This window comes from Myotis yumanensis, unplaced genomic scaffold, assembly GCF_028538775.1.
Source record: "Myotis yumanensis isolate MYYU_CA2020_CCGP unplaced genomic scaffold, mMyoYum1.0.hap1 SCAF_22, whole genome shotgun sequence".
Lineage (NCBI taxonomy): Eukaryota > Metazoa > Chordata > Mammalia > Chiroptera > Vespertilionidae > Myotis > Myotis yumanensis.
In genome coordinates this window covers 7542863-7562323 of record NW_027223773.1, presented here as the reverse complement: position 1 = coordinate 7562323, position 19461 = coordinate 7542863, and the positions used below count along the sequence as shown (strand labels likewise).

At 44.5% G+C, this 19461-nt stretch overlaps 2 protein-coding genes across 2 annotated transcripts in view; one reads left to right on the top strand and one right to left on the bottom strand.

Annotated features, from left to right (window-relative positions):
- The window catches only part of IARS2 (isoleucyl-tRNA synthetase 2, mitochondrial), a 34711-nt gene extending 18566 nt beyond the window's left edge, over window positions 1–16145 (top strand). The window contains exons 13-23 of the mRNA XM_070401224.1: window positions 3586–3688; window positions 4353–4446; window positions 7689–7797; window positions 8771–8873; window positions 9940–10065; window positions 10766–10897; window positions 11641–11747; window positions 12364–12509; window positions 13124–13314; window positions 14488–14632; window positions 15650–16145. Coding sequence (XP_070257325.1) covers window positions 3586–3688; window positions 4353–4446; window positions 7689–7797; window positions 8771–8873; window positions 9940–10065; window positions 10766–10897; window positions 11641–11747; window positions 12364–12509; window positions 13124–13314; window positions 14488–14632; window positions 15650–15792 — 1399 coding nt within the window. The 3' untranslated portion in view covers window positions 15793–16145. The remainder of the gene's footprint in view (window positions 1–3585; window positions 3689–4352; window positions 4447–7688; window positions 7798–8770; window positions 8874–9939; window positions 10066–10765; window positions 10898–11640; window positions 11748–12363; window positions 12510–13123; window positions 13315–14487; window positions 14633–15649) is intronic.
- Window positions 16146–16337: 192 nt separating this feature from the next.
- The window catches only part of RAB3GAP2 (RAB3 GTPase activating non-catalytic protein subunit 2), a 59473-nt gene continuing 56349 nt past the window's right edge, over window positions 16338–19461 (bottom strand). Inside the window, exon 35 of the mRNA XM_070401223.1 lies at window positions 16338–19365. Coding sequence (XP_070257324.1) covers window positions 19210–19365 — 156 coding nt within the window. The 3' untranslated portion in view covers window positions 16338–19209. The remainder of the gene's footprint in view (window positions 19366–19461) is intronic.

Below are 19461 nucleotides of genomic sequence, written 5' to 3'. Positions count from 1 at the left end.
TGTTTTTAATTTATTTTTGTTTTAAAAATGTGAGTAATAGTTGTCTACGGTCTCAAAATGGAATTGAGAAAATGTAGCAATTAAATCATGACTTTTAGTTTGACTAGAGGGGGTGGGTTTTTACAATTTCTTAGTAACATGCCAGCTGCAAACTCAGAATCTTTCTTTGTTGTTTGGTATTTTTAGTTATCGACGAGGTAGAGTAACAGCATAGTTCAGTAATACTTATATTAAATCTTCATTGAGTTACCTGCTATTTAGGGATGTAAAAAAGCGTTGACGTTGGCATTCTACAATGAACATGTCAAAAAAAAAAGGGGACATGTCAGTATCACCTGTAGTTGTAAGTTGCTTTTCCCGGTGTCCATGGCGACTGAAGCTCAGGAGAAGAATATGCTGTGCTCCTGTCAGGATCTACCGCGTCGCAGGTGGACTCCGGTCATTGGACTCGGTGCTCCTTTTGTCAGCACTAATCTCCTGAGACTCCCTGGTGCCCCGCCTTCCCCTGGTTCATGGCTAGTCCTTGTGCCTCTGCTTAGCAAACCGGAGAGATGAGTGTGTGTTTACTGTAAGTGGTGGTCTTTTAGATGCGCTAGAGAGGCTGAATAGCAAAGCAAAAACATTTGAACCATGACTTAGAGACACGCTTTCAAGGCCTGGCTTTCACTGTGTTACTGGCTTAGGCTCACGAGTGTTAAGGAGCCAGGAGGCACAGAGCAGAGCTAAATGTGTTTTCTGTGAATCAGTTAGTGCTTAAAAGGGGCTTTGACAAGTGTAGTGTATGGTGGACACATAAATGTTTATTTGACTGGTAATATTGATCCCAACATTTCAATCCTATTTTCTAAGTGAATATGAAATTTGAACCATTTGCTTTTACTTTTGTACTACTTTTAAATTTTTATTTTATTTTTGTACTGTTTTTTTAAACTGTGTATTTCCAACATTTAAGACTGATTTTCTATTTTATTTTACTGTTTACCTGAAATTGCAACTGATTTTTACAGCATATCTACTGTACTTATGTATAGTATAAGTGTACTTTTTCTAGTCTCTTATTTAGGTTTATTCAGATTTTTTATTATAGTATATTCATATTTTCTTAACTGATAAAATGTTCTGTGCAAACTGCATGAACTAGTAATAAGTAACTAAATATTGTCATATAATTAGTTATTGCAGAGTGTTTTATGGTCTTATCAGAAAAGTTTATCTTTACTGTTAAAGTCCATCTAAAATGTGTGACTTGCCCTCGCTGGTTTGGCTCAGTGGATAGAGTGTCGGCCTGCGGACTGAAGGGTCCCGTGTTCAATTCCGGTCAAGGGCACATGCCTGGGTTGCAGGCTCGATCCCCATTAGGGGGCGTGCAGGAGGCAGCCGATCAATGATTCTCTCTCATCATTGATGTTTCTATATTTCTCTTCCTCTCTGAAATAAATAAAAAATATATTTAAAAAAATAAAATGTGTGACTGTGTTAGATTTATGGACTTGTGCCCATTTTAACATTATTGCTTTTCATAATTTCTTTAAAATAGACGCTGGTAGCATTATACTTTTTAATCCTTCATAACATATTTTGCTTCATAGTGATATTTTGCTATTATAAGGTATTTAATTTATACTATCCATTTGATTTTTGCTTCCCACATTTTTAAATAAACAGTCATCTGTTGGTGAATGAGCAGACCCAGAGAGGTGAAATGATTTGCACCACGCAGTCATGATTCATAAACCGTAGATACAGGATTAAGAACTTAAAGCTTTTTCCTACCCACTACTCTGTCCATTGTCATTGGCTCTCGTGGACCGATAGTTAATTACTTGTGCTGGTGGACTGTGGTAGAAAGGAGGATAGCAGAAAAGTCCTCTTTAGTGTCTTCATTTTAATTAATTTAACTGTTAATGTGGGAATGTGTTTTGGTAACAAAATGAACTGTCTAAATTTACCCAACTTTCAGAGAATCAGTTTGAGTAATAGCTACAGCTTCTCTACTTCTTACTAAGAGAGGTACCAGACATTGGTCCAGGCATTTTATAGATAAGCTTGATTAGGATCTGTGATAGCTTGCTTAATGATACTTATTTGCATTTCACAAACCAAGGTACAGAAACGTTACGTGCTTTGCCCGGGGCCACATGCTAGACAGTGATAGAACCAGGAATTACCCAAAGATGTCTGGGTCCAGGGTCCATGCTCTTGACCATGATATATACTGTGACTCGGTGGAAAGCCACTAGAGGAAGTTGTAAAGTCCATAAAGCTGTGATAATAAGTTAAAAGTCTGCTGTTCCTGTGAGAAAATTTTGTATAAATTTCCCCCTGAGTTTGATTTTTAAATAATTTATAACTGTATCTCCCCAAAGATATGGTCAATTTCAGTTTTCACTTGCTCTGCACTTACTGGCTTTCTGCTGGGTGTTAGGCACGGTGCTGAGAGGTCCGTGGCTCGGCTCAGGCGGTTTGCAGGCGTCCTAAGGAAGGACGTAGGATCACTGACATGGGAGGTCATCAGGGCGGGGATCTACCTGCCTCAACTGCTTGGTCTCCGGTGCTCGGAACACTGTCCAAGACATTGGAGGTGCTCAGTAGATAGTTTTGAACAAATGAAGTTTATTATTTGCAACACAGAGGACACCCAGGACTTAGAGGTGTGTTAGTGCTTGAGCGCGGTCTCTGTAAAAAGTGGCAGGGTCAGGATGGCAGCCTGGGTATCTGTTGTCCAAGGGGACGTCCTGCTGTTGGGGGTGTTCTGGTGTGGCGCTGCCCGTGCACGTGGACTTGGATCAGGCCTGTGAGCTGTGACGGGCACTGGAAGTGTCTGAGGGGATTGGTGAGGCCGTTTCAGGAGTATGGTTCTCTCAGCATGGTATCGTGACATTCAAGAGATGAGAACTGGGGAGAAGTGAGACCATTGCATCCATCTAGAATCGTGGCAGTGAGCTTGCACGAATTCAGTATTAAATCAAGAACAGGTTGGAGCAATATTTCAAAGGTAGGACTGTCAGGATGTGCTGCTTTGGGGCAGAAATTGGGGGTGGGGTCGGATAACTAAGAGGTTTTGAATATAAGTACTTGAATAGGAAATAGATGGATAGAAATAGGGAAATGAATAACTGAAATAGGAAAAGTTTTTTTCTTTTAAGGGATCCATATGATTTAATATTATTTTTGAGATATATTGATATTATTTATATTTACGATGATAGCAGCAGCCGAGTGAGCAAGTAATTGAAGAGAATACCATTAAAGCAGTGGTTCTCAACCTTCCTAATGCCGCGACCCTGTAATACAGTTCCCCATGTTGTGGTGACCCCCAATTTCATTGTTACAAATTGAACATAATTAAAGCATAGTGATTAACCACAAAAACAATATGTAATTATACATGTGTTTTCCGATGGTCTTAGGCGACCCCTGTGAAAGGGTCGTTCGACCCACAGGTTGAGAACCGCTGCCCTAAACTTTGGGGGAAAGAATAGGAAAATATCCTGCGATAGGAAAAGTATTACTTTTTAAAACATTTAAAATGTTGGTATTAATCACAACAGTTAAGAACAACTCTGTCTTGTCCCCGTACAACAGCCAGACCATTGAGCACCTTGCTAAGCTGGTGGAGCAGCATGGCAGCGATGTCTGGTGGACTCTCCCCCCCGAGCAGCTCCTTCCGAAGGAAGTTTTATCTCAGGTAAAGTTCCCTTTGTCAGCCAGCAGCCTCTGTGTGCACTGCATGCCTTACCAGCAACAGAAGGGAGACCTGGGAGTTAAAAAAGAGGTACATTCTCACGTAAAGCAAGCATGTCAAACGCTGCCGGCGGGCCATGAGCTCGACATGCTTGATGTAAAGTGAAGGCGCTGTTCACTGTAAATAGAAGTCAGTGCATGGAGAGGAGACGTTTGTTTAGCTAGAGAAGCTTGGTATTTACTATAGCTGAGGGGGTGAGGGTTTTGTCATCTCATTGAGGGCCAGAGTTTTAATGGACTTGCTTAAGTAGCTGTAATTTCGAGAACAGGGACTGGCATGAGTATACCAGGACTTCGTAGGATCTGAATTAGGGGGAACCAATGGCATCACACACCACATATCCGAACTGGAAGATAATCTCGAGAAAACAAAAACAAAAGCAACATTACAAACAGTTTTATATTTACATGAATAAGTGTGTAAATCAGGCGGCCTTCCTAATTTTGGCCTGCAAATGAGTGAGTTGTATGTAATTGTGAAATGTTTTAAGTTGAATCTGAAAATGTGAGTGTAACAGTTGCAAGCATTTCATGTCCTTTGGACTTTCGGGGATTTCTCGTGTGCATTTCCGGTGAAACTCAAGTGCTCTTCTTACCTGTCTCCTCAGGTCGGGGGTCCCGACGCCTTGGAGTACGAGCCGGGCCGGGACATCCTGGACATCTGGTTTGACAGTGGAACCTCCTGGGCCTGTGTGCTTCCAGGTGATTTAAATCAGAGTCTACACACCCGTCAGGCAGTTTTGAGACTATGCAGACGGTACTTAGCAGAAATCTATAGCCAGGATCCCTCTGGCTTTACTTGCAAGATCTGCTCTAATGTAATCTGAGATCGGAAGGACCCTTGGAGATCGTTCAATCTGATGATTTGTACACTTCGCTTTTGTTTTCCCAAATGAAATTTTATACGGAACCTCAATACATGGGATAGAGAAAAATGGGGGTTTTCTCCCTCCTTTAGCCTCCCGGCCCACCTGGCCACCCCGAGGCACCGGTTCTATAGCAGAAAGTGTGGACATCACGGAAACGGTCTGCCCAGCATCTTTCAGCAGAGGCAGTGAGACTGAATTAGAGGCCAGTTAGGGGCTGGTCACATAACCTAGAGTCAGGCTCTGGGACTCAGTACCTGGTTCTCAGTTCTCCTCCTTCTCTACTACATGCCCCTCCTCCCCCCAGTATGAACAACTGACTACTTTTACACTTACTCCTAGTTAGGGTGAGTCTGTGACTCACTGGCTAAAGGGAAAAGAGCGATTGGGCAGGAACTAGGCGAGCAGGAGAAGGTGCACATCAGAGGATGTGTTTAGTTGCTGGGGGAGAACGTCCTTGGGGATACTCGGTGGAAAGTTCGAGATAAAGCGAAGTGTGCGGCTGGTCGTCCCTGGGAGGGAGGAGACGGGATGAGGTGCCCGGGAGCAGTGGCAGCTCAGGCAGGTGCTTGCACTGCTCCGAAGGGCCAGCTTTGGCCCAAGAGGCCCTGTTTGCTTTTGGGAGCAAGGGAGTGTGGAGAAATTGCTTGTCTGTGCAGAGGCCGTTGTTAAAGGGATGGGAGGGGATTGTCCTCAGGTTTTCCCGGCGGCATGCTCTGGCTCGAGGCCTCAGTAGGGGGAGGACAGCAGTATGGATCCCAGTAAGGGAACCATTCCTGCACTTGGCCTTTTAGCTTAGGAAATTGGAAAAGCAAAATGTATGTAAATTCATGTTTACTCTATATTACAGCTAAAATATACAGAGTAACATGGCCAAGTATAAGTTATAGTAATACAGTTTTATAATTGTTTATGTAGGAATTTTCAGAATTAGTATTTCGTAAGTTTCTCCCACTGTATTTAAGAGAAAACATGTGACCTAGTGCTCATGTAGTACATTTCAGAGTTCACTAACTGCCTCGGCTTTGGTGAGAATTGCTGCTGCTGGCATTGGTGCTTTTTAATTCCTGACGTGGTTTTACATCACCAAGCGCATCATCCTGTGCCAGTTATACCTGGTCATTGCCTGGGTTACAGAGCGGGGGACGCCGTTAAGACCCCCAACCCTGTGCCGCTGTCCGTGGTGCTGATGGCATTTAGTCATTCTGTTTCTAGTTTGTGATGTTCTGAACCAAATATTTGTGGCAGAAATACTTTATTAAATGAAACTTATGGTAAAAATGCACCTGATTAGCAAACCATGTTTTTCTTCCCTGTCACATTTGGGTAATTAATTCAAAGGAAGAAAATTAATTTGTTATTTAAAGATGTATGTTGCATGCATAGGAGGCTGCCAGAATATAAACTACCATTATGATAATACATAAGTCTAATTTTAGACTGTAGTTTTCTGCTTTTTCACTCAGATCTTATATTCCTCCTCCTCAAAAAAAGAAAAATAATAAGATAATCTTATGAGATTACTCAATAAGAATTAGATTAATTGGTTTATATTTTACCCTATTTTTTCCCTTTTATTCTTTTATGACCAAAAAAACCAACAAACTTGAAAAGATAGGCATTACACATGAAGTGGGAGTCAAGATAGTAGGCGAATTCCTAGTTCAAAAGGCCATAAAGTGAAGGTGACTTGCCTTAAAAAACCCATAAGAAGGAAGTCACCTACTTTTCCTGAGAGGGCTTGTTGCACTTCTCATTCTCAAGTGGTTGGTTTCAAGTCCAGTGTGAAATGACTTACTGCCCTCGTCTGCGTATGTCCTTGAGAGGACATTATTGAAAAGTAAAATCAGCCTGATTTTGAGCTAAATTTTAGCTACCAGACTTCATCAGTACCTGCTAATGTTTAATGAGATAAATTCGGTGATTACATGGTTACATGGCATATGGTTTTACTTTTGCTGACAGATTTTATAGCAGTGAAAGAGATTTGGCTTATCAATTTTAACACCAGGTCAAGTGCGGGTTTCATTGTGAGTTCAAGGTAATAGAACTTAAGAAATGGAAACTTGAAAACTTCCTGAAAGGGAGTAGTATTTTTAAGTGAATCTTACATAGGTAATAAATCATACCTATATTTTTAAAACATTCTTTAAACATTAAAGGAATTATTACAGTGATTTAAAAAAACACACACAATAACACATGAATTATTTTAAAATTTTAAGTAGATTAATTTTTTGGAGCAGGTTCAGGTTCACCACAAGATGGAGTGTCGAGCACAGAGTCCCGTACCCTTGGTCCCCCCTCCCCCTCAGTCTCCCCATCACCATCCCCCACCCAATGGCACATGTGTTACCGTGGGTGAACTACATGGACACATCACCACCCAGAGTGCACGGGTGACAGCAGGGCTACCTTTGCTGATGTAGATTCTGGGGTTTGAACAAATGTGTAATGATACGTGTCCATCATGATAGGGTCATAGAGTATTTCCAATGCCCTAAAAATCCTGTGTTTCGCCATTCATCCCAACCACCCCACCTCCTCACCTCCTACCCCAGCCCCTGGCTCATGTGGCTTTTTTATAGTTTGCCCATCTTTTTACTGGGCCACTGTCAAATTAGAAGTTAATAATTTGCCCTTTATCAAGAGTTCTTTTTTTTTCTGATTAAATGTCTTGGTTGAGTACAGGTACTCCAGATTGTCTAGGTTCAGGACCCTACCCTTATCTGTCACTGCTACTTATCTGCATGACCTTGTTCAAGTAGTAAAACCTCTCAGGGTCTCACCCTCCTCATCTGTAAAGTGGGAATGATAGTAATACCTGCCTTACCGAGTTACAGTGCACATCAAGTGAATTAACCTATAAAGTTAATTACCTATGGTTTGGGAGTTCATACACAAGGTGTATTTTCTTCATCTGGATTAATAAATTGGCAGTCAGGGTAACAGCCATTGGTTACTGCGGACACAGGAAATAAACAATGTGATCACTCTATCCTTTCAGTGCTTGGATAAGATCCATGTTTGTTTTCCGATTATAATGACATTTCTGTACTTGTCAATGCTTGTTTTGAGGTACGGACCAAAGAGCAGACTTATACTTGGAAGGAAAAGACCAGCTTGGCGGTTGGTTTCAGTCTTCCTTGTTAACAAGTGTGGCCGTGAGGAAAAGAGCCCCTTTCAGGTGAGTATTACACCCGAACTGAACACACCGCAGGCTTTGCTTCTGCTGGGTCTTGCCAGTGTAAGAAGCCTGTGCCAAACACCACCTTTCATGAGCTCGCAGTCTCGTCTCATGAGAGAAGGCAGAGTTTGAAGGTAGAGAGAGAAAGAAAGGAAGAGAGAGAGAGAGAGAGAGAGAGAGAGAGAGAGAGAGAGGAAGGAGGTAACAATGCAGAAAAGTCTGGTCACCGATATGGGACTCGGCACTGACCGGAGAACAGGGAGACCTGCTGAGAGCGAGGCCTCCAATGTGGTCGGACTCCACTCAGAGGGACGGAGACAGGGCGTCCCAGGTCGATCGAAGGCAGCCTGGGCTCAGATGTCCTTACATTTGTAATCTCCAGAAGTGGCTACTGTACTGAACAATCCCATTAGGAGGTTTATTAAATTAGGGATTCATAGTTATAGGTAATTGCTTTTGTTTGTACAAATATGTGTATAGAGGTTCTAATCAGAAATATTTAAAGAGCTTAATAACACTTTTGCTATTTTACTATGAAAACCCATTCCAGCAAATTTAAATGTTTGCTTCTTGTATACATGCTTGTCTAAGCCAATAGAACAGCAGGTATTTTTTCTTAAATTGCCTTTTTCAAGATAATTGGAGGTGATAATCTGCTCTTTTTAAAACATACTTTTTCCCGGTTAGTTTTAATGATCAAAACCAGCACATAATAGATGCTCAGGAAATGCTTATTTAGGGAACGTAAACATCAAGAACGTTTCTGTGTATAAGTAGAGAGCTTACTATTTAACAATCGTGATAAATGAGCTGCTGAAATTGGACTTTCAAGAAAAGCTCTCCTACATAATCTGTCAAGAAAAACCCCATTTTTGTGTTAAACGAAGATATTCTTTTAAAGCGATAGGTCACCTTCAAAATGATCGGGATGATTGTTACTATGGTTATTACAACAGCCGATTTGCCTTCTCAGGACGGTGGTGGTCCATGGGTTCACCCTTGGAGAAAAGGGAGAGAAGATGTCCAAGTCTCTAGGGAATGTCATTGATCCTGATGTTGTCATCAATGGAGGACAAGTAGGTGGCTTTTCAACATTCCTTTTATATTGGTTTTAAGGCTCCAGACCAGCCGTGGGCAAACTATGGCCCGCGGGCTGGATTCGGCCCGCTTGAAATGAATAAAACTAAAAAAAAAAAAAAAAGACCGTACCCTTTTATGTAATGATGTTTACTTTGAATTTATACTAGTTCACACAAACACTCCATCCATGCTTTTGTTCCGGCCCTCCGGTCCAGTTTAAGAACCCATTGTGGCCCTCGAGTTAAAAAGTTTGCCCACCCCTGCTTCAGACCCTTCATGTAGTCACTTCAGTGTTAAAAAAAACCCATCTTTTATATGAATAGCAGATGCCTTACTGTGTCCTAAAACTAGACTCTTAAATAATATGATTTTAAAGAAAAAGGGAAGGGTTTGGATTTCGGCCCTTTTAGACCCATTTCTGGTCTGAATCTTTAGGTAGGTCCTGAATCCTGCTACCCCTTTTTTAATTGCCTGAGCTCTGAACTGCAATTTTACATTTAAATGGAAATGATTTAAGAAAAAAATGAAATTGCCACTTCTAAATGCATGTTTCATTATTCTCGGAAATTCTATACTTTAAAGCACGCCATTAATGAACATGAAATCTGGGATTGCTGATAATTTGGTTAATTTTGAAGTTGTTTGCATAAGAGAAATCACGGACTGTTGTTCCTTTGGCCTTTTACTGCCCTCCTAATGGCCAGGAGTCATTTCCCTGTGTACAGAGTTGCTAGGGAACATTGAGAAGGAAAGCAGCCCTTCCCTCCGTCCCGGAGACATCCGGGCGAGGCTCTGGGTCTGGGCAGCCGCCGTGACCGGGGAAGCCGTGTGTCAGCGTCTGCATGGTACACAGGACTGCAGGGGACACTCCCTTTTCCTGTGCTGTTTCAGAGGCAGCCTGACTCCTGAGTGTAGCCCTCCTTTCATTCCAGTGCAGGCGTCTGTACGCTCACCTGTGCTCAAACCTTTGGGCGCAGGAATACCAGGAAGGCTTGTTCACCTGCTTGGAACTGAAATGGAAGCCATGTTTATGTTTGTATGTGTTTCTCCCTCAATGAAAAGGATCAGAGCAAAGAGCCTCCTTATGGTGCTGATGTCCTTCGCTGGTGGGTCGCTGAGTCCAACGTCTTCACTGAGGTGACACTGGGTCCCTCTGCACTGAATGCCGCCCGAGAGGACATCTCCAAGGTCAGAGCTCCTGCATCCTGTCGCCCCGTGAAACGTTTACCAGACCATTATTTTAAAAGCAGAGGCACGGTTTGTGTGGCACTGCAAATCTGATGAGCATTTACAAATATCCTATATGATTTGTTTAACAAATCAGTAATAATTTTATACACTGTCTTTTTATTATTAAATATATAGCATAATACGTGAAATTGTGCTAATATTTTGGGGGGGGGGGCTGCATTTTATTTGAAAATCCACCCATTTTTGCTGACAGGCATGTTAACATTGTAAACAAAAATAGCATCTGCCGAGACAATGCAGCAAGTGTGCTGAACCTCCCATACAGAATCGATTCCTGCAGCAAACGAACGGTCCCCTAAGGCCCCGCTTAACCCATGTTACATAAGAGAGGCTTACACAGGCGCTGACCACAGCGCAGCTTATTTCTTCATTAAGGAGACTAGTCTGGACATGGAAGATACTATTTCCCCTTATTTAAAAGGCACATGCTGACTGTACCTTAGTGACGGTTTCTGTAACTGGGCTCTTACAATGAGTTTCATGTTTTTTGCAGTCTTATTTAGGAATGTTATTTTAAAAATAGCCCATAAAGAAAAGAACATGAGTTGGATAAAACCTAATTGCAGAGAAATAGAAATAAGAGGCCTTTTCAGGAAGAGCGTAAAAACCTCAGACTTTTTTTTATTGTTTTCAATAGCTTAGAAACACACTCCGCTTTCTCTTGGGAAACGTGGCTGGTTTCAACCCGGAGACCGATTCCATCCCCGTGGACAAGATGTACGTCCTAGACCAGTACGTGCTGCACTTGCTGCAGGACTTGGCCAGCAAGGTGAGTGGGCGCCGGTCGGCCTTTGGGAAGTGGGAACACCAGCACTGTTACGTGGTGACATCCGAGGCGCAGCAGGGAAATTGCTACAAATTGTAGCTCCGGCCCTGAGGAAAGTTACCCTTGATAAACCCCACATGCTCCGAGGTTGACCTGAGGTCTTACGTCTTATGACCTCTTTCCAATAGGCCCAGGTATCTCCTCAAACCACCTTTTCTCCCCACATCAGCTGCTTCTACGACAGGAAGGAATAAACTTGCATCTATTTACCTGTAAACACACCCCTCACTGCCTAGAAATAACTGAAATGAGGATTGCTCTGTCTCGTAAGATGTCGTATCATTTGTATATAAACAGTTTATGTTTAATCAGAAGCTGGAAGTGTGGCTGCCTCCCAGGCACCCTGAGGTCAGATTTTTGGCCAATTTCACTTCCAGGCCTAAATGGGGCAGCAATGGTACCTGCACTCTCTGCTGTTGTCAGTGGTTTCAGCATTTAAGACCGGGTCCTTCCCTTCGCTGAGTGTTGTCATTTCCAGAACAGACGGCTCAGTGTTTTCTGAACCAGTGGAGTTGGAACCAGAGTGATGCTTGAGAGACCCCTCAGCAAAGAGCCTCTGCATATCGCCTGTCTTGTATTTGTCCGCCTTTGAAACATATTTCCAGAAGGAACACCTTTTGCTAATGACGACCTGCACTTCCCTTTGCGTATCCCAGCATGCCAATGTTTCTGCCTTTGTTCCCTAGATCACTGATTCATATAAACAGTACGATTTTGGAAAAGTTATTCGGCTGTTACAAGCCTTTTACACCAGAGAACTTTCCAACTTTTACTTCAGCATAATCAAAGACAGGTATGTACGGCTGAGCAGTCACGTAATCAAGGGTTGCTCGTCTGTTCTGCTTGGCAAGGGCTGGACATCCCAGGGTGAGCAGGTGGGAAGCTGGGCGGTTACCAAGGTGGATTCTAGAGTGAAGGCTGCCTCTTCCTGGCTTTGTGATTCGGGGCGGCTGACGCCACCTCCATGTGGTTATGACAATGAAAGAGAACAGCAGTCACGTGCTCGGTGCTGTGTGTGATGCAGCGCTCAGCAGTAGCTGCTCTGTGAGGTCAAGAACACGATGCTTGTCTCTGGGAGTTAGTAAAGCGCAAGGGCAGGCAGCCTTGTAGGGGCCACATTCAAAGACCCCAGGTAACTTACTAGTTGGGTTGTCCTTTAACGCAGTAGCCCAGGCCCTATCACCTGGAGAAGGGAGTTGGAGGTGCAGAGCTGCTGAGAGGTTTTGAGGCGGTGGGCACACTGGGAGGAGGAGAGCGCAGGGGAGGGTGTTAGGGGAAACCTGGGACAGAGGGTCTTACTCTTGAATTCGAAGGGGATTAGACCCATGAATTAGCCGCTGTAAGCATGAGCTGGACAGGTCGTGTTGGCAGCCAGTGTGGCCAGCTGCTGAGTAAGCTGTCCTGTGCAGGCTGTATTGTGAAAAGGCGAGTGACCCCAAGCGCCGCTCATGCCAGACTGCGCTGGCGGAAATTCTGGACGTCATTGTCCGCTCGTTTGCGCCCATTCTTCCTCACTTGGCTGAAGAGGTGTTCCAGCACGTGCCTTACCTGAAAGGTAAGGGCAGCGACTTGCTCCCTAAATGAGAAAGGTGCTGATGAGGGTGTGACTGCTGATGGCAGGCCCTCACCTAAGGGCCCTGACCCCCGAGTCATGGGGGTGGCACACCTAGTCCCTCAGCACCTGTTGTGGAGGGGTCGGGGGGCTTCAGAGGGGCCTCACGTGCTTTCTGAAATGTTAGTAGCTCAGTGACATTGAGAAATCACTTTCCCTTTAATATTTATAAAGGTCAGAAACATTAAATTTTATCACAACGTAGTGGTTTTTATAAGCTTTTTTCCTCTGATCGGATTAATCTTAGGGGAAAATCAGAAACTATAAATCTGACTACCCCCAAAACAACTACTGTTACTATTGGATAGTTCTCTTTGCTTCTAGGCATCTTTTTTTCTTTGAGATCTCACTATATGTTTTATCCTTTGTTTAAATTGAGCATGATCTCCAAATGTTCACATAAATAATGTCTGGTAAACAGGATAGCTCCGTAATATTTCCTCCCATGGTTACCTTAAATAACAGTCCTTATTTCCCGTGAGTAGTAAATATTTAGTGGTTAGAGCTTTGTAGGTAGTCTAGAGTAGATGCAAATTAGTGTGTATGTGTTTGTTAAGAGCCCAAAAGCGTTTTTCGCACGGGGTGGATCACCACCAGCTCTGTCTGGAAGAAGCCGGGGCTGGAGGAAGCGATGGAGAGCGCGTGCGCCATGAGGGATGCCTTCCTCAGGAGCATCCCGGGCAAGAATGCAGCTGAGCACCAGGTGACCATCGTCATCGAGCCTGGGCTACTTTTCGAGATAATCGAGGTAAGCAGTCATTTGTAGCTTTTGAAATGGTGTTAGGATCACAGTTTCACTGGAAATTTGTTTTTTTAAAATCTGTATATTGGGACAGGGAAGGTGTTTTCATTTGAAATGCAAGCCCTTAGGGCTATTGAGATGACATGACATGTAAATCCAGGGCAGTGGCAAAAGAATACACAAAAATCGGAGTTTTGTGTTAACGGTGTAGTTTTCTGAGAATTTTTGTCCATGTGGATCAGATTCAAAACAAATCCAAAACAAGATTTGGGCTCTTAAAAAGCAAAACAAGATTTCCATTTTTTTCTTGAATTCTGGGAAAAAAGATCATTTGTTCCAGCAGATTGTCATGTGATCTCAGAACATTCACCCTATTTTTTTCTCCAAAGTTCTGTCCAGTTTTCTAAAAAATGACCATCTCATTTGGTTGGTAAGCTCAGTTTGAATTTTTGAAGTTGTACTTGATCAAGAACTGAGGCTTGAAGTCGCTAGTAGATGAGCTTGTCAGTCAGAATAGAGAATTGAGAATAGACCCACATTCTATTGTTGGGAAGTTCTGGCTCCTTCATTTTACGAGTGAGGAGATGGGGCTGCTGATGCTGACCCGGCCGAGGCCACACAGCCCGACTGGGTTTGTCCCTACGTGTCACGTGTCCTATTAGTCAGTAGCTCTGAGTGATAAGCTGATATTGGAAAAAACGTGAATATGTTTTCCTTGGGAATTACACTAAGTAGCTGTCAGATGAAGTCCTGGTTCTGTCAATTACCAACCACATGATTTGTTAAAACCAAATTAATCTCTTTGAATCTCCTGTTTTCTCATGAGCTTTTTAAAAGGAGTATCCGTTAGCTCACGGGCATTTTGAAGATCAAAATCACAATGAAAAACGTGACGTGGGCATCATTCACCCCAGTTAGTGTCAGGTGGTGCCCTAACCCCGCGCCTGCGGGCAGCAGCACGATGCAGGGTGGCACCCGAGGGGCTGAGAGCTGGACTCTTGGAGCCTGTGTCCCCGTTTGATTGGACGTTTCCGTTCCAACCTTTCACACTAGTAAGGACTGACGTGTTTTAGTGGAGTAGTGTCAGGGGGCAGCAGTACAGGTTTCTCACGAACACACAGTGTCTGATCTCAGCTTACGTGACACCGAGCTCAGTGACTCTCCCGTGCTCACTGCCAGATGCTGCAGGCGGAGGAGACGTCCAGCACCTCCCAGCTGAACGAGCTCATGATGGCTTCCCAGACCACGCTCCTCCCCCAGGACCCGCCCGCCATGCCTTCGGATGCCACCGAGCTTCGAGGGACGTTCCTGATCAACCTGGAAGGTGAGGAGGGAGGAGGGAGGATGAGCGGGACCTGGAGCACGGACTGGCGTCCATTGGCGCCTGTGCTCTGAAGGCACCTCCCATGGGGACTGGCAGGTTCCTCAACAGCTCTGGACAGTGTCCCACCCGACGAGCTTGGGGACACAGTGCCAGGGATGGAAGGGGGGTTCCTTCTGTCCTGACACAGTGGCCGTCAGCACCCTCACTCCCGTTTGGCCTCTGTGTCCCCTTGTCCTCTAATATCCGGAATTGAGTGCTGCCGGCCCTGCCCACCCTTCCCGCGTTGACTCTAAGATGTCCGGGGCAGACCCCAAATGACACCAGCACTCAGCTGTCCAGAAGGAGGGGAAGAAGTTGTATGGAACCCATTCCCCTGAGTGAGGTGTCTGTCAGCCTCACCCCTGCTCACTGATGGACGTGGAGACGGACGTCGGCAGAGGAGAAGGTGCAGACGTGCCGGGAAGGGGGTGCTGCCCGTCCTTCCTCTAGGGCTCCGGTTCCGGCAGGACGCGCTGGCTTATAGGCAGCACGGACCACGCAGTGAGGCCTCTGCTCAGCTTGCTTCCCCCCGACGCTGACGTCCGGTCTTGGTGCGACGACTAGACAGTAACTTAGTTGCCAGTCTGACGTCTGAGGGTCTTCATAGTAGAAGAAGGTGTCGTGTCCTTTCGTCCAGACCAGGAAAAGCGGGGACACTGCAGCTCTCTCTCTACTGTGGCTCTTTCTAAAATTCTTAAATTCACTGCCTTTCCAGCCACATACTTACCAGAACGATCCCAGATTGGGAGCCGGAGGGCTGCCTGCCTGAGTTAGGTATGGAGCCCAGAGCTGAGCTGGGGAGCAGTTAACCTCCCGTTCCCTTCAGCTGTGCGATTCTGTCTCAGCTACATACGTATGTCATGTGTCAGGCTTTCCCACGGCAGGAAGGAGAAAGCTCCAAAAAGGAGCCCCTACAGAACCAATGGCAACAGCGGTGCGAGGTGAGTGGCCCGTCAAGCACGCATGTTTCCTCCACAGGCGGTGACATCCGGGAAGAGTCTGCGTATAAAGTGATCGTCACGCCCACGACCAAAGAGAAATGCCCTCGCTGCTGGAAGTACACCGCCGAGTCCTCAGACACGCTCTGTCCCCGGTGCGCCGACGTCGTCGGGGGGAAGTAGTGCCTCGCGCTGCCGCTGACAGACGCTCCCAGCACGACCCGGCAGGACCGCTGCGGGTCAGGTGGACTGTTTACAACCCAGGGGAGAAACGCTTAGGCAACGAGTGGAGGGTGAGCGCCGGAGTCAGAATGCTAAGCTTTTCCTATCACCGGATAAAAACCATGTGTATATACCTGCAGGAATCCCATGTGCAGTTGGAGACTGGGGCATCCACGATGGACTCGCTCAGAACACGGGCACCGAGTCCGCTTACCTTCAAGTGTGCTGAGCAGGAAACGTTTTATATTTTACAAATCTTCCTGCTCAGTACTCCAGTTCTCAATGTCTACAAATAAAGGCATTCTGGAAAGCGAGTGGTGTTGGTGCAGAAGTTGTGCAATGCACGCAGAGTGGTTTGAAGGGCACTGCGTTCTGCCTTGCCAGCGCACGCCCACCTCTTAGAGGAGCTGGTCTGTGGGGCTGGATTGGGACGGAAACATCAGTGAATCTGTTCTTCTCACAGACGAGGGAAAAACCCTGGCGGTACGTACTTACGTTTGTGAATGTTGAGGAAACAACATGAAAGCTGGAAGTTTATTTCACTATTATACATAAATTCACAACAACGAGCAGACAGGAAATAGCGGTATATACAGAACTGCATATACATACCAGTACTTACAGCACATGACGCTAGGCCACAGAGGGCTCCACACACCACTCACCACTGGTTATACTTTCCAGGGATGGCTGACTACTCAGCCAAATCTAACTCCTGTAAGTCAAACAGATCCACTCCTGTCAGGCTGAGGGGCTTTCCCTGCTGTTGTCAGTACTTGAGAAACATTTCCCTTAATTACATGAATCACAGCCACTTCTAACTGGATGTCTGTCATATTCCTATAAGCTTAGTATTACTACATCTGAGATTTTTGTGGTTTTAAATTGCAATTAATCGTGTATTTTTTTTTTTTTTTATAAAAAGAAAGCTAGTTAAACGTACTGGTGTTTACTTTGACCTAAGATGAATTTTTATAACGAAGGTGAAATGGAGAAGAGCCTGTTGTTTCTGTTTTTTTCTTTGCAAAGGAAGGCAGCGTTTAGAAGCCTGATGTTTGTTCCGCTTTATCTACATTTATCCCAGCTCTTGGGAGTCTACGTCTAAACATGCCTGTGATGTAGATGCTGTGATCACGTGAATGCTTGTTCTTTCAGCATCACAGCGGGACTGAACACGGGCCACCACGCCTGTTTAATGCCGTGGGAGCGGGGGGAGGCGTGTATCTAGGAAAACTGCTGGTTATTGGCTTCCATCAGTAACTGCGATAAGTGCAATAAGCCCTTTGTTTCAGAACCAGCCACTCGGTGTCAAACCTCACTCCTTGACTGTGGCTCTTCCTGTTGCAGACCGTGTGCAGGCACACCTCGGTGACCGGGTTCAGTCCAGGCCACTGCAGATAAGCAGTTCATGACCGATCTGCTGATGATCTTGCCGTCAGTCTGCACACACTCAGTGTCTGTGAAGTGCAGGAGAGCAGGCCTGCCTGCACAGAGCTCTGTCTTCCTTCTATCAGGTTTATTTTAAAAGCCCTTGATGAAATAGTAACCTGTGTAACTGTTTCTTAACCATACAACTCGGCACTTAACGTTAAAGTTCTGGGTGCGAATCTTAGGTTACACATCTAACTAGAGACTCGATTTGTTATGGTTCTACGTGATTGTGCGTCCTTCCAGAATAAGCTTAAGCAGTTTTATTAGCTTAAATGCTGATTAGGTTCATCTTCCCCCCAAAGTGATATGGAATCTTTGAAAGTGCCTATAATTCCAAGATGTTTAACCAGCTTCCAAATGTATCACTACTTTTAGAATATGTAGAAAGATCACAGGAAGAACCAGTCTTAGACTAATCGTAACAAGTGACTGACGCTGCCTACGCTCACCAGAAACCATCTGAGTGCGTCTGGATGGGGCAGCGGAGACCCAAGCAGAGGCTGGACTAGCTTCAGGGGCCGCCCTGCACCGGCACCTCCTCAGGCCCAACAGCCTGCACAGTTCTTTTCCAAGGTTTTCAATGGAGCGGGAGTTGCTAAGTTTTAGACAGGTGCGTTCCTATTTGGATGTGATCTGTAGTTCAAGGGCATTTACACTGGGATGCCCCCACCTCAGACGGTTTCTTTATGCCCCTGAGCACATACATACTCCTCAGCCCTGTGCAGTTGCTCAAGTGGCTTCTTACAGGGAAGAGAAACACTGACCTCTATCATCTATCACAATGAGCTACCACGAGTAACAATGACAGGTACCACTGACTGCACGGTATGGCTACTTTCCAGACACACCAGTGTAAATGCTTGGTGTCTGTAGGGCTCAAAGCACTTTTTAGAGTTTGGGTTAATTGGGTTTTACTCAAATTACTCAGCACTTGGACTGCTCGAGGCACTGTAGGGTACAAGATTAGTTGTATTTTATCCTCTCAACCAGCTCTGAGGTAGGTTTGCTACAGCTGTAATGTCGCGAAGCATTTTCTTACTGTTCCCCAGAATAGAGAACATTACCGCAGCAGACATTTCTAAACATTTGTAAGAAAAATAAAGTTAGACTTAAATTTTTAGCATCTTTGCCCCTTTTTTTAAACATAAGTTTTACAAGATAATACATTTTTACAATGACCTGATGTGGATACGCTTTTGAATCTTGGCAAAAAGCAAGCCTTACCTTACGTTATCATTAATTTTGGTGTGTGGCTCACATCTCAGATTCTCGGTTTTGGCAAGTACAGGCAGGTCCTTTGGTACCAGAACAGGGGTTCTAGCTAATGTCCCTTCTGATGGATACGATGACCTTGACTGTGTTACTCCTTTGCAAGGGCGCTGTCCTCTGGGAAAGGAACCTGTCAGCTTCCAGGACTCCGGGTGGCAGTCCCGTGAGAGATTAAGCGCGTAACAAAAGCATCTTCCTAACAGTTGTGAAAGGAGAGTGAGTGGGACGTTTCTCTAATTTTACTGATGGGACTGTATTTACATGACCATTGGAATTTACTTAGAACAATAACATTTGCATATGAAATATAGAATCCTATAATAAGAACATAATCTGTAAACTATAACTGATTTTAAATAGCAAAATTTAACAATAAAGCTACTTAAGTGCTTGAATTAGATATAAACAGGAAAACATCTGTATGAGTAGTTAATAGTATCACTGATATTTGTTCATATTTTGCCATAATTGATACTTGTTTATATTTTACCTTCGGTATTAACCAAAGGAGTGGAACTGAGCTAGGACTGTACTTTTTAAAAGTAATATACATATTTTTAAATTCATTTTACAAAAGGAAAAAAAAAAAAAAAGACAGACTCCCTCCATCAAATCCCAGCTCTGACTATATAAAACAACCATGCACTACTTCACGTGCTCGTCACACACGTGGACGGGTCATAGAGAAGGAATGGCTATGGCTTCCACAGCTTCGATGAGGTGTAAGGCTAGACTGTACTGCCCGTGGTTCTCTGGTAAAAGCTCAATGACTTTATTCACTAGTTTAGCTGTCGTTGCAATTGGCACTTCTGTGTTTTGAAGATCCTGGGGGTCCTACAAATAGGACACAAAAATAATCGATCAGTTATACACACCTGAATAAAAATGCTTTTCTTCGGAGCGAAGTAAACTAATAATGAAGATTTTCTC